Source organism: Daphnia magna, linkage group LG1 (assembly GCF_020631705.1).
Source record: "Daphnia magna isolate NIES linkage group LG1, ASM2063170v1.1, whole genome shotgun sequence".
Taxonomy (NCBI): Eukaryota; Metazoa; Arthropoda; class Branchiopoda; order Diplostraca; family Daphniidae; genus Daphnia; species Daphnia magna.
Genome location: NC_059182.1, coordinates 6840582 through 6855780, shown reverse-complemented (window position 1 = coordinate 6855780; position 15199 = coordinate 6840582). Strand labels below are relative to the sequence as shown.

The 15199-nt window shown below is 41.4% G+C and overlaps 1 protein-coding gene across 4 annotated transcripts in view; it reads left to right on the top strand.

Annotated features, from left to right (window-relative positions):
• LOC116932680 (arginine-glutamic acid dipeptide repeats protein) overlaps nt 1-15199 on the top strand; it is a 33140-nt gene that overhangs the window by 2899 nt on the left and 15042 nt on the right. For 3 of the 4 annotated variants that reach the window (XM_045179994.1, XM_045179999.1, XM_045179998.1), the window contains exons 2-9: nt 361-906; nt 5485-5555; nt 8079-8113; nt 8249-8319; nt 8383-8476; nt 9270-9423; nt 9633-9878; nt 10191-10289. In XM_045179994.1, the coding sequence (XP_045035929.1) occupies nt 417-906; nt 5485-5555; nt 8079-8113; nt 8249-8319; nt 8383-8476; nt 9270-9423; nt 9633-9878; nt 10191-10289 (1260 nt within the window). In that variant the 5' untranslated portion in view covers nt 361-416. Of the gene's footprint in view, nt 1-360; nt 907-5484; nt 5556-6038; nt 6204-8078; nt 8114-8248; nt 8320-8382; nt 8477-9269; nt 9424-9632; nt 9879-10190; nt 10290-15199 lie in introns of those variants that run through there. The other variant, XM_045180000.1, reaches the window with a different exon arrangement.

The window sequence follows — 15199 nt, the reverse complement described above, 5'->3', positions numbered from 1 at the left end:
TTATTTTCCCTCTCCCGTTCAATGTAGTTTCTTTGAAGTAGCAAACTTTTTTTTTCCAGTTATCTGATGACGAAATACATTTTCAAGTGGGTCACGAATTTGGAAGGAAAACCGCGTTTTCTTTTCCTTGATCCTTTTTTCTTGTTGTTGTTGTTGTTGTGTGTATTGTAAGTTTCGCTGCATTGAACGAGATGGAAAATAGATCTAAGGTGCCAAGGGCCATTGTTGGTCACTTTCTCACGTGCCACATCAATTACATTTAATTAGCGATCGCCGTAATATGTTTTGATTGTTCAGTGATTGTGAAACGTCATACAATCTCATTTTTAATCCAATTTTATTGATTTATTTCTATTGCAGTTGCTGTTGCGTTTTTATCTGACCGAAAAGAAAGAAGAAGAAAACAAAAACAAAAAATGAGTTCGAATGGAACTGCAGAAATGGTGTGTTCGAAACCTTCGCGTGTGGCCGGCAAAAGCGGTTTAGAACGATCGGCTACCGGAAGCGGGTTATCAGCTGGTCGTGCCGTCCAGCCATCAAACAGTGACATAATTATCAGCAACGCCAATAAAAACACTCCGGAGAAGAGGAGCTCTCCCGCGTGCAGCGAATCGCCGCGCAAAACGTTGCGACGCCGCGGCGTCAAAACGGAAGACGACGACGACGAAGACGCTGACATGGCGGCGACGACAACGACGACGACGACTCCTGCGGACGAAACGAATGACTACTACCCCGTGGCGGAAGACAATGTGGCCGCCACTGCAGTGGTGGACACTGTCTGCGAGGACGTGTCCGTCGCCGTGACGGGCAAAAAAAATATTCGCGGCAAAGTTTGGCGAGCTCGCAACGGCGATTACGTCAGATACTTGTGCGTTGACGACGGAGCAGATTATCGTCCAGGAGGTACGTGTTTGTTTTTGTTTTTCGTTTTGTTTAAATCCTTTTATTTCGAAATTGGACGTTGTGCAGAGAGTTGACAAGCTTTTACAATTTTAAACGAGCAGCCCCCCCTTCGTATTGACATCCGCTTTTTTTTTTTACGTTTTGTCTTATCTTTTTTTTTTTTTGGGGGGAACGAACAACCAACTGAAGAGATTGTCGACTAATAATTTAAACGTTTAGTTTGTATAAGGACGGATTGTTGAAGAACTCGTTTTGGGATGTTGCACGGCGTTGTGCCAGTACAATGTGCAAGAGACGTATGCAGATTAATGCTGTGCATCGTAAACAAGTTTTATCCGTTTCGAGTTGTCCACGTACGATGCACACGTTCAAAGTAAATTATCATTCGTCGCCCCTCGAAAAAAAAAACAAAAACTGAAAAAGGAAATGATCGTTTTTCTTTCAATTATGCAACGTCAAAGAGGTTGAAGTAAAAATGTTGGGGAACGAAGGGAGAGCGATGCACGTTTTTCTTGCTGTTTCAAATTGTTTTGGAAGCGCAATGTTCGGCAAGAATCAAGTTGATAACCAACAAAATCTCCCACTTTTATTTTTCGGTAGCGGAGAGAGAGGAGAGATATGTTGCAAGTCAGACTGTCGGATGGATCGATGATCCCCAGCTCTAGGAATCATTGGAAGCCAAAAATGTAAGGAAAGTAAACGTAGCAACGAGCTATGGGGGACATCACGTGAGGGGGGGGGAAGTAATGAAGATGTCACATCTCTTTTACACGGTGAAATCAAATGTCAAGCGGATCTGGTTCGTTTTAATTTGGTCTTGAAAAATGATGGATTTAGGTCGGTCACTTTTAAGTGTCGGATAGTATAGGTCGTTACATAAACCCCTTCGACTGGACGACCAAAGTGTATCCATTTCCGATTTTCTACCTTGTTGAGGCCAATTTTGTCGTAACATTTCACAGAGAGGGAGGGAGAGAGAGAGAATTGTGTGTGTGTGTGGGAGGAAAGAGGGGAAGAAGGAACGGAGAATAAATGGATAGGAGAAAAGAAAGGGGAAAATAAGAAAAAAGAAAGGGGGGAAGGACTCGGGAGAGCACAGGCTTCCGGCTCTTTTAGCGCACGCACATTGCGACCAGACTATTAAGTGACGCTGACTGGTTTCGGTTGTGGTGACAAGCTCGTTTCCTGTTGACTTGTCAGTTATCCCCCACCACCGTGTGCAATGTCTTTGACAATGAGTATTAGGTTTTCCTCTAATTTTTGTTTTTCGAATTTAGAGTTTTTAACGGATCGAATCAATCGGAAATAAAAAGACGTTTCGTTTAGCAACAATTTGCGCGATTGATTCAAATTCAAATTGCGTAGATCAAAAGAACAGTTTTTTTGTTTATTTTCTTTCTTGAGGAGAGCATCCGTTTTCACTCTGCCCGATGGCCACGCAAATCAAATAAGAAAACTCGGAAGAGATGCCTTGTGGTCGATATTGCTAGTTCATCGACCGGATATCTACTCGGCGCAACGACAATCTCATGCAAACTGATTGTATAGGCCTGCCTCCTTATTATTGTTATTTTCCTTTTTTCACTCTCTTCTCGTGTGTCTACGTCGTTTGGCTATTGTAGCTCAACTTGCGTTTAGTTAGGAGACGTTGAACGGGTACCGCCTTGTTTCTATTTTCTACCAAATTGAAAAGGAATGAAAGAAAAAGAGAACAAGAAATGGGGGTGTGCTTTCTTTGAACATGAAAGGATCTCTTTTTCTACGACGGATTGTGTCATCATCACGACTAGCTTCTAGCCCATCCGATCCCTCCCCTCCCCCTAGTGTTTGATCTTTGCCTTTTGTCCTTTTTTCTTTCCTCCCCATTTATTTATTTATTTTTTTCTTTGCTCCAGGCAAATTGCATTTGTAAGTCACGCAAGACTATAAAAGAGACACTGAAACAATTGTCACCTGATAACGTGGAGTAGTGGGGTTTTGATCATCAGTTGGCCAACTTGGATCAGCTAAACGTTTCACTGTCGTGTATGCAAATTAGCTGTGTGTGTCGATAGGATGCCGTCGTCAATCATTTTGATTGTGTCATTTCAACGAGTGCGGCTAGAAGACATTCAGTTTGAGCAATAGAGCCGATCCATAATGAGACCATGGCGTTTTTGTTGGGGGTGGGGGGAATAGAAAGAAAAAGAGGCACCGTACCAGAATTGCCATCGATTAAAGTCGAATGAATATATGTCTCTTCAACAAAGGAACCGTGGCTGAATGGTGTCATCTGGCGGATGCTTTTAGCAATAACAGTCGTGTTTAAAATAAAAAAATAAATAATATGGCAAACTGGGGGTTTTTATTTACTGGAGCTCACTCTCTTGCGATGCAAATCTTTTTTCTTTTTTCTCTCAATTGTAAGCCAAAGGCAAATAATAGAAAACACATTTTATATCCCCTCCCTTTTTTCCGGAAGCTCTAGACGTAAATGTGTTGAAAAGGATAATAGCCATCTAGTGAGGGAAAGGATTATCTTTGTTGTAGACTAATAACAACTGTCTATGTGTGTGTGTGTATACACGCGCAAGAATCAAGACAAAAAAATAAGGAAGGTCAATGACAACAGAGAGAAAAGGGGAAAAAAAGCTTTTTTTTTTATGTATCGTAAGACGAAGAGTCGACCAGTCGTAAATCAGGAAGTCAAAGATTAGCTCCAACAGGAGAAGCAAGCAGTTTGGCCCCAACGACAGTGCGTGACTCGAGTTTACTCACGCAGAGATACATTAGTCGTTAACGAGAAAGGAACATAGAAATAGAAAGATAAAAATGGGGGAGAGAGAGAGAAAAAAAGGAAAAATTATAAGTCGTTTTTTTTTTGTGTGTGGCCACATTGGTCGTATAATAAAATGCGTCAAAAATTGAAAACAAAAAATGTCGCATTCCTTTTTTTTTTTAATGACTGAACATGGTCAACTTGACGTTTGATCTCGATCGAATTTGACGCTACTCTCAGAATGCGCTCGCTCCCTTATTTATTTTGATGCGACACGGTTCAATACCTCCCGTCATTCTTATGCAATGCAGGGCGTGAAAATTGCAGACGACATGCACGTTGACTCTTAACAACAACAGAAAACGCTTTTTTTTTATTGTAGTTTTAATTTAAATTTTTATTTGCTGGATCGTTTAGTTGCTCGAGATCATCAGTTAAAAAGCGACATGGAGACGTGTGAAAGCGCTTTGTTTGGGGCCATTTTGTTTTGTTTTATTTGTCAGTTTGGGGTTAGGCCAAATTGAAAAGAAAAAAAAAATAGGTTTTTTCATTTGTACTTTAGGAGTTGGATATGGTCGATGGGGGAGAGAGAAAGAGACCTCCAGATGTCGCTTCTGTGCACACAAACACATACTAGTAGACCCTTCTGTTAGAAACAGCCCCCCCTTCCGTTCCCCTTAGCGCAGACCCGCCCTTATTGTCGTTCGAAATTATCGATTGACTGGGGTGAGCTGCTCGATCTCTTTCATCTTTGCGGGAGTCGTTGGCCATGTAGACCGTGAAGAAATGGTGGCTCACACACACACACAACAAGCTTTATCCTAATAGCATCATTTAGCTAGTTTTTTAACACCATTCACATATCATCATCGGCTTTCTTTTTATCATTCCGAGGGAGAGAAAAACATGGTAATAAGTCTTGATATATTTTTTATTTTCTTCGGGATTGCCTTAGTGCGGAATGTGCAACGTGTTCCGTCGAAAGAAAAAAAAGGGGGGGGGAAACGTACGGCATTCATTGCGTGGGATAAGGTTTGATGCATCAATTGAGTGAAGGGACATCAAAGGGCCTTGCTTTCTTCTTTTACGACCGAAGCGCAAGTTGTAGTGATTTTGGGGTTTTCGTAGGTCACACGTTTGCCTTACGAGTCTATCTTTTATGTTCACTTTTATTTGGATTTGATTTTTGTTTCAAAAAAAAAAGAAAATGGACGTCTGTAACGAAGGGTTTTTTTTTTTGCAGTCAGCGAATATTTTTCTTTGCAAACAAAACCGCACAACTTGATGGATGAAAATCTGTTGACGATTGGGGTTGGCCCATTGCGGTGACTAGTCTCCGTGAATAGGTTGCACAGTCGACTTGAATTCAAACGCATGGTTGAATCAGAAATCCTCCCCCCCTCCTCCTCACGCAAGATGTAGCCAAGTGGGGTTTACACGGGCTGTGTGTGTGTGTGTGTATAGGGATCGATCCAATCTAGTCTCACTTTTTAACGTTTGGTTGGAAGGTTTTCTTTTGGTCTTTTCTTATTTCCTTTTTTTTCTTTCTATTTTTCCTTTTAAATCGAGATTGATTGAACTTTTGTGCTATCTTGCGTCATTACCCAGCGATCAAAAGTGCGAAATCAAATGTTCAATATCTCTCATTTTTTTTTTTTTAACAACAGTATGCTCTTGTTTTATCCGTCCATGTCATGTTTCAATTCAGGTTTTAAAAATCCATCCTGTTTATTTTTGATTTGATTTTAGTTCGTCAATTTGAAAAAAATTAAAAATAAATAAATGTCTAACTGTCACATTTTTTTCTTGTTTTCCAATAGATGCCGCTTACATTGAAAGCCAATCAGCTGACCAACCCTTCTTTATCTGCACCATCCAAGAATTCCGGCGGGTAACGAATAACTATGACCCATTTGTTTTGTTTGTTTTTTTCGTTTCGAATAGTTGTCCTATAAGTCCTATTATCAAAATTGTACTTTGTTCATCGCCATCACGCTACGTATAGCGTGTGCGCATAAAACGTTCAACTCGCACTTCCCGTGGGAGTCAATGATTCTAAAATGTCTTTTGCTCAAACGGATGTGTGCGCGCGTGATAAACGCGGGTAAATTGCGTTTTGTTGGTCGAATGGACGGGATTGCAAAAGAGGGCCGGGTTCGTTTCGCGACCAACAGATGGCGCTGTCGCTCTTGGATCAATGAACGATGCTCTTTAAGCGCAGAGCATTCGTAGTTCGTTTTTTTTTTTGTGTGTGTTATGCATGCGAGGGGTTCGTGTTAACACGCCAAGGTAGGAAAAGAAGGCGGGGACTGCTGGTTGTGGCTACTGGTGCTGCCCCCTATTCGCAGCACCCGCCTTTTTTTCCCCCTGTAGCACGGCCAGTCTTGCGTCAAACATGGCGGCCGCCGAGTTGTGATCACATCCACACCCTTCAGCACTAGTGCAAGACGAAAACAAATCCACAAAACTCTTTTGGATGGTGGTGTGTTTTATTTTTAGTTCAACATTAACTCTGTGCGACACGTTGCTAAATTATTCGGTACGTCAATTTACTTTTAAAGGAATTTATTCCTATTCTTTCTTCGTTAACGGTTGGAATTGCTATGTAAACATTTGGTGAAGGAGACGGAAAAACTGAAATGTATCAATTTTTTTCTTTTAATATTTTAATTTTTTTTGGAGGTCCAACAAAAAAAAAAAAAAGGTATGGCCGTTTTTCTGCCGATTTTCTGGCAGCCAGCGGCCATCAGTTGTCTTAATGTTTTGTTGCGAACAGCTGTACGTGTCCGCGGGGTTCTAAAGCCGGAATTAGGTTTAGAAACATGTCAATATTTATGTTTCGTTCGAAATCGTTTCTCCTCGAAAGCCTGGCAAAATCACCTTGAAATACGCGGCCAGGAGAAAACAAGCGAAATTTGTGACATCCAAAGGTCAACTTTAGCTTTTACGTTTTAGTTTCTTGTTTTTTGTTTTTTAAATTAACGAATGGGGGGGGGGGGGACTGGTCATGTGATCCGACTAACGCGTGCAAAATTTCAAGTGCCTTGCCATCAGAGTCGATAAACAGTTTGTATTGTAATATAGCCAAGGTGGGATGTGTTTTTGCGTGCCTTAAATAGGTAAATACGATCATTTTTCAGTTAAGACGGGTAGTTAAAGTCAAAGCCAAAACATGATTCGTCGGTTTTTTTCTCTCCCTTCTGTTGAAAGCCCATAAAAATCGATTTACTGTAGAAGATATAGCCCAGTAAAAAAAATGTATTTAAAGAAATCGGCGAAGCCTCAGTGCCAAGTGTTACGTGTCTTTCTCGTGGTTGCGTTCACGCCCGAGGGCTGTTTCACGTTTCTCTTCGTCTTCTTTATCTTTATCTTCTTCTTCTTTTTTTTTTTTTTACTTGTTTTCAAACGCGACCGTGTTGCGAGTGAGATCTTTTCTTCGTCACGGTGTGTATTACAAAAGCACTCCGAGTTCAGCTAATATACATTTTTTTTTCTTTTCCCTTTTGAAAGAAGCCAATTATGAAAAAAACAAAAAAAGAATAAAAAATAAGCAGCCGCGACCCGTTACGACTTGATTATACGGATTGAAGTGTTTCGACTGTAGCATTATGATTTTTTTTTCTTTGACTTAATTCATTCAGTTGTTTTCCCTTTTTTTTTCGAGAATCATGCTGATTCTTCTGCCGTCACGTTAGTCCGTGAATCGCTCAGCTGATGCTGGAGAGCGGCCATTTTTGTTTTCGTTCTCCTCTTCTTCAAATCAATTCCACTGTCCTTTTGACTTTATAAGGGGATGTTCTACCAAGTACCGAAAGCCAGGTGTGTTTTGTTTTCCTCCTCCTCCTCCTAAAGCATTCCCGACTTGTGCATACATAATAAATAGGCCGATGATGGATGATTGCGAAGGGACGACTCACATTCCCGACGCCCACTCACGCCGATGCGAGATAGTGTGTGTGTGTGTGTCGAACCAATCGTTTTGAAAAACAACACGTAATTGTCAAGTTAATAATAAAGCTTTTGTAGAGCTTCGCGGCTTATGGTGATCAACTACATCGGTAGGGGTTTGTTCGTTTTTTTTTTCTTTCTTAAAGAAAAATATTAAAAAAAAGGAATGGGAGGGGGGAACGTCGTGTGGTATGAAGCCCTTTATAAGGAAAATAAGCACTGCGTGACGTGACCGTGTGATTGAATTCAACAATTCCTCTTTATTTATAAATATATATATATATATATTATTTTTTTTTACTTGTTTTGTTCCTTTTGACTGGAACCCTCATCGCATGTTCGTGGGAAATGGTCGGATGAGAAATGCCCTCCGGTGCCTCTTGATTACCGTGATACTAATCTTTTGCTTTATGTTCTTTTCTTTTTGTGTGTGTGTGTGTGTGCGTGTGTGTTTATTCCCAAACAGAGCAAGCGCGACACATTGATGGTCAACATTAAATGGTATATCAATTTTCGTTTCTTTCTTTTTTTTTTGCGGCTTTTCAATCATCGACGGATGTAATTTTTTTTTGTTTTACGTTTTTTCCTTCTTTTTTTCTGCTGCTGCTGCCGCCGCCCTATCTGTCATTTGTGCAGGTACTATCGACCCTGTGAAGTTCCCGAAACGGTGTATCAGCTGTTGGTGCAAGACCGCAACACAGAACAAGGTGGTGATCCAATGCTAATCGATTGCAATGACGAGTCTGATAAAATTGATGGCTGCTTGACAGGCAACAAGATCTCGTTTCTTCATGATCCCGTGATTAAAGGCCGCGAGCTGTTTATATCCGACGCCACCGACACCTATCCCGTATCCTTGCTCAGGTAACTGTGTACCTTATGGATGGCGCATATATTATTTTCAAAACAAAAGAAAACGAGAAAAAAAACAACAACAAACAAACAAGAGACGAGCGAGAAGAGGAGACGGGATTAAAGCAACACGCCCTTAGGGGCATCATTTTATTTCTTTTTACAACAACAACAACAACAACAACAGCCAAAAAATGATGTTTGATGCCAAGCCTGTGTGATATTTCGTGTGTCCGGGAGTTGTTCCCCCTCCCTGAGTAATCGGCTTATCGATGGTTGTTTCCATCAAGTATAAAAAGAGAGTTGCTGTTGCGTTTCGGGCGGCGGCGGCGGCGTAAATAACGTGAAATTACTTTGCTAACCTGAAATAGCTCGTCAATGACGCAAAGAACGACGACGGCTAGCAAAGTGCTTTGACGATGTAGAAATTCTGAAAGAAAAGAGGAAAACAAAACAAAAAGTTGGGAAGGCAATTATGGGAGAAATGTTTACGAGGGGTAACAGAGTGACAATTCGTTTCTTTCTTTTTTTTGGGGTGGCGGTCTAATTTTAGTTAATCATGTTATAAAAGGTAAGACGTTGTATACTTTCTCCTTTGGTTGCAAGACAAATGGGCGTGAGAGAAGTTGTTGATGGAGAACAGGGGCCTGTGAGATTTTTTGCTGGTTCAAAGGTGGAACGGGGGGAAAGAAAAAACTGAAAAGGATGAGCTCCTTAAATGGAATTGAGTTTTTGGTTTCTAATCTTTTTGGCAGTTGTTTTTATTTTGACAAATGTTTTTTTTTTTGTTTCTTGTTGGACACAGGGGCGTGTGCCGCGTCCAGCATTTCACTGACATCCAAGGCGCTGAGAAGTTTTCCCCATTCAAGGATTCGTTTTTCTACATTTTAGGCTACAATCCAGAAACACGCAGACTGGCGTCCACCCAGGGTGAAATTCGGGTCGGGCCGTCCCACCAGGTCCTTAATTATTTATTTATTATTGAAATTTTGTTGTTTTTTTGTTTTTTTGTTTTTTTGTTTTTTTTTTTACAATGAAAAAAAGAGGGGGGGGGGCCTTGTTTGTGGTTTCTATGGGCAGTAGAATGACTTGAAATCTGTAAACAACAAAAGATAATTAATAATAATGAATGAAATTAATTTTGTGTGTGTGTGTGTGTGTTCCGCAGGCCCGGCTACCGGAATTGCGTGCTCAGTTGGGGCTGGACAAACGTCCAGAGAGATGCGAGGACTGGGAGGAGCCGCGCTGGGTGCCACCGCCTAACGCTCCGGGTGTGCGCGATGGCGATCTGATCGTCTACATTCAAGCTGCCCGTTCGGTGGCCGCTTTTGTCGGGATGTGCGATGGCGGATCACCCGACGACGGATGCCTGGCTGCATCCCGTGACGACACCACCATCAACGCCATGGACGTGGTAAATAACTTGAAAAAAAAAAAAACTTGGCACTTCCTTCCATAATAAAAAAAAGGGGGAGGGATGGGATTTTAAAAATGTATGTGACTCATATGAAAGGCTAGCAAAAAATCGAATCGCTTCAATAGCTTTGGCTATCAGTCACACTTTTATTTTTATCCCCCCCCCCTCATTTTTTTTTATTATATCGTTTCAATGAAGCGTGCAAATCTTTTGTATCGCGCAATTATGTTTCGCTCTTTTTGCGTTTCTGCAAAATTGATGGATTAATAATTGTGTATTGTTCGATTTTTTTTCTTTCTTTCTTTATAGCTGCACAATTCGAGCTACGATTTGGGGAAAGCGCTGCAGACGCTGGCCAAATGCCCCGTACCTAAAGGCATCGACAAGAAATGGTCCGAGGACGAAACGGTAAGTTATCACTAGTTTACTTACGTCTCTCCTTTTTTTTTTTCGGGAAAAAAAACCCCACAAAAACGGATGGTTTTCAAATGTTATTCGTTCTGTTTTGTTTGCCGTTGCAAACCGCCGTAATCCCGTTTTCTTCCTGTTCGTCTTTTGTGTGTGTGTGTGTGTGTTGAAGGACGAGTTCAATTCCCTCGAATCATTGATGCAAACGACCAGTTTGCGTGCGCTACTTCTCAGATTCTTTTCCAGCCGTTTCCAACTCGCACGATTTTTGTGGGGTTCTTACAATCCCGAAACCCTCACCTACGTCCACTTTGGATAGGCTTCCGACTTTCTGACAATGTCCTCCGGGCGTTTACACCAACGCATATTTTGATTTCAAACAGTCGACAAGCAACGTAATTTTTTTTATTTTTTTCAAAAGAAAACAAAGGCCACTCTTTTTGTGTGTGTTTTCCTTGTTTATTTGGGTTGGCGGATGACGTGAGATTGCCGCTTGGGTTCTAACAAAATTGGAAAAAAAAAAAAAAGATGGGTGATGACGAGTGATCCATTACCAGGCACGTCTCTTGGATGTGATCTGTCAAAGTAAATCACGGCAACGATCGTCTTCTCTTTTTTTTTATGTTATTTATTTCTCGCATGGCCGAGAAGACGATCCTGCCTGGATAAGGATCGATCGAAGGGTACATTGTGGCCCTTTTTGCTGTTGAGACATTAGCTTTTCAAATGTTCTGCTACGACTCCATTGAATAATGGATGACTCGTCGTTCATCTTTGTACTTTGTATTGGATCGTTCCATTTCTTTTGTGCCTGCCAATCCCGCCCCAACTCATCGCTAAGCTTTTCGGACGGTCGTCTGCTGGGCAAATGTCTCGATTCATCGACTTTTCACGTGATCCGATTAGGTCTTCTTTCTTTCTTTTGTATTTTTTTTTTTTTTCTAAGTGAGTTATGAAATTCAGGTTCCCATTAGTAGTCAAAAGTTCCAGCGGTTCGGAAAATTACTTCATTGTTTATTTGACTGCGGTTGGCCCCGATTTGCTTGTCGTTTTCAACCCGTCGTGTGTGTTGTTGATGGCTCCCTCACACACACAGAGGCGCTGATGGAGGGAAATGAGCCAAGTCCTTTTCTTAAATAAAAAAAATGTAAAAAAGAAAAAAAAAAAAGACTCTTTGAACGCGACGTCATAGCAATAAATAATCATCATCGTCGTCGTCCAGGAGGTAGACATATCGGTCGGGGACGATGAGCGTTGAAAATGCCTCCGGGGGCTTTGGAGAATGGACGTACGACCGAAAGGCGGGGTGATGGAACGAGATTGGGACACATGATGCTCACGACACGCATGCTAACGAAGTGATAGCGTGCTGTGTTGTAAAAACGTTGCCAAGTGGCTCCTCGTGTTATGTGCGCACACCGCCACGGTCGCCACTATCTCGCCTCTTGCAAACAATCCGTGAAAGAGCAGAACAATGTAACTTTATATATATATATATATTTCTCTGTGTCTGGTGTGTGTGTGAGAGGGCGCTTTGCCGCCCCCTTTTTATAGAACACACGCACACACACACACACACACGGAGTTATCCGGGTTTTCTCTTTGCCTTTTCCGATCTGCTCGGCCGTTTCGTCAGTCACCACTCGAGTGTCTGTTTGCGGTAATAGATGGCGGTCGTTTCGGTTGATGGCCGACTGTTGGCTTCCAACATTTTCCACCGACGTCGAAAAAATGTAGAATGACAATAATAGAAACGGTTGGTTGCTCATTGTGTGAACGGGCAGATTAGGGTCGACTCTTTTATCTATTCTAGCAAGAAAGGAAGAAAGAAAAAAATAAAATGCTACATGCCTTTGGGCTTTGCCAGCTGCCTCCCATTTCTAGAGAGTCAAGTGACAGAATTTGTGCGTTAGATTAATGGCTGCGTTTTCTTTCTTTCTCTTTTCTTTTTCTGTAAAAAAAAAGTTAAAAAAAGTATTGAATTTCATTTAAGGAGAAAGAAAACACCGGATACTCGGTTGGTCTCATTTTATTTATGGATTCGACATCGTAGAGATTGGTGTTGAATGGTGACGCTTCAATCGATGCACACACATCATCCGATACAGTTGAACTCGGAAGCCGACTTCATTTTCCAGCTTGACGCACTCGTCTTTATAAAATGAATCAGCCGAGACGTGCAATCATTCCGAGTGATGAAGTCTCTGTGCTTTTCATAATTTACATTTTAACGTGCAACACACACAAACACACGAGAAAAGGAGCGAGAAAAGAGGAGGGAAAACACATTTGTAAGCTCGTAAAAGTCAATCATGCGTTGGTGCATTGAAACCTACGTGGCTGCCATAAAAAAAAAAAAAAAGAAGAATAGAAAACGCCTCAGAAATGGTGGTTAACCGCATAAGACAACCGACCTGCTTTTTTTTTTCGTGTATAAATTATCGTTTAGCAGCTGCTTTCCTTTTAGCGTTCCTTTTTAATTGACGACATTTTTTGTGCCTGGTTGTCGGTCGTTGTCACAAGATGGCGCTGGTGGTTGCCACCGTTCATGCGCCGTGTGCGTCTGCTAGTCTTTATACGTGTTTCGATGAATGTTTACGGGAAATGGGTCTCCATTTGTCGGCGTTTCATAGTTATGGAGGGTCCTAACTAATTAATGTAGCCGTCTTTTTGCTGCTCTTCTACTTAAGCTTCTTTCTTAGTGGTCGTTTTTATGCCACATGTTCTAAAGAGGAACCCGACACAAAAAGAAAAAAATGAAAAGAGACGACAGCTTTTCCACTCGAGTTCCTTTACAGCCATTTTGTTTATTACTTGCGAACGCAGTTGCTCGCCTCGTGTAGAAGCGATTTCCTGAGCTTTCATGTCAATCGATTCATCGTCTTCTTTTTTGTTGTTGTTTCCTTTTTAATTTAGTGTGTGGTAACAGTGTTTCGGTGTCAAGAGTCCTTTAGTGGCTACGTTAGCCAATGAGAAAAGAAAAGAAAAAAAAATACCGACCACCCACATGGTTGTTTGGTTTCGTATTCAACCTTGACTTATTAGTTTATTTCAATATGCATATTTATTTTATTTTTGTGTGTGGATTTTTATGCGTTTTAAACGTTTCGAATGTTTCCCTTAACGTATCTTTCAGTCTGCCGTTTTCTTGTATAGGCACGCACGAACACGCGCTCGTTTAATAGGTCATTACCACGCGGATTGACGACTTGTTGTAAAACATTTCGCCAGTCTCTTTTTTTAATTTTTTACGCCCAAGAATTTTCGTTTGATTTTTGACGAGATCCTGCTGAACGCGGCACGGCTTTTTTTTTATTGCTTACCTTGTTGCCAATGCCCCCATCGTTCGTAATAATCGAAAGAGACTCTCGGCCAATCGGGTCGATCTATCCATTCAAAGATGAAACAATTTTTGAATTTTATTTTTTTTTTTTTGTTCTTCATTTAAAAAAAAATAAAACAAAAAATAGATTGCCAAAGAAAGAAAAAAAAATCGTCTATTACGAACAAGCAGAAAGTGAGGAAGGAGGGAAACGCAGTAGCGTAACCTCCTCATATATAGATAAATGTCTTATTATTTATGTGCCCGTCTATCTCCGGAGGCTGATGGCCGGTTCTCATTTTATGACACGTCGGTTGATCTTTAGTATTTGCCGAGGCCCTGCCATGTATTTTGGCAGCCAATCGCCCCCTGTGTGTCTTCTGATAGCCATGCCGACCGATTGATCCGTCGTTATGGCGCCTGTAGTTGCATTTTGTCGTCTGCTTGCTTCGAAAGATGCCAATCTTGATGGCCTTCCTTTTTTTGGCTTTTAGTTCGACGTTTGTCAAAAACCAAATGGACGAACATATTTTATTTGTTTTTCTTTTAGGGACTTGCCAATTTTCATGCAAGTTCAGCTCAGGTATTCACAGGACAAACAGATGAGCTGAATTTGATAGCACATTTAGGCAGTAAATAATCGAGTCGAGCTGTAAAAACGGTTTCAAAAAGAAGGAGAACAAATTCACCTAACCGTGGAAAATGGAGAAATGCGGCGAGTCCCATTTGGGCAGAGGGGTGGGGGGAACTGAAATTGGGAGGAGGAATTATTCCGAGTATTAGAAAATCTACTCGGTGACAAACTCACGTCCGGTGACGTGACGACGAAAGACGGGAAGCGGTTTGAACTTTAATGTCAAGCAGTTGATGCGTCATAATGAGACGAGGCGACGGGGGTTGAGGCCTGTAACAAAAATATTAAAAGAAAATGAGCCCCTCTTTTTTTTCATTTTAACGATCTAATTACGAGACATGGTCGTGCTGCTGGCGTTTTTCGTTCGTGTCAAAGATGGTGGTACATAGTCAGCCACGTGAGACCGTGAAAAATAGAAATCTCTTTGCCAGATCATTAGCATCATTAGCGTTGTCAAACGAATCAAAAGCAGATGATTCTCGAACGAAATGGTCCGCAGAGCGTTGACGGAAGTCATTAAAAATCAAACAAAAAGGAGAAGTCGGGTCAATTTTTCAGGTGTTGGTTTTCAGTTGCGTATAAGCATATCATGTCCCACCCAAATTGACTACATGCTAGTAGACGCTGTAACTGGATATACATGTGTAAATATGACGTGCTTACACATGCGTGGACAGGTAACAAAAAAAAAAAATAAGAGAGTTAGAGGGGTATGGGGGGGGGAGGCCCTCTGGTGATGAAGCGTCGCTGTGGTTTTTATGTGTGTGTGTGTGTGTCTATTCGCTCTGTCGAACAAATGCCGGAAACAAAGCTGGGCCTGGTGTAAGTCTTCAAGTACACATAATCACCAGGTGTTTTGTGTGTGTGTGTGTGTATATGTTTGTTGCGCTCGATTGTTATTCGTGAAGCCTGAGGAACTTTGGGCCCTCTAGCGTTTGTCTTGTTGATCTGATG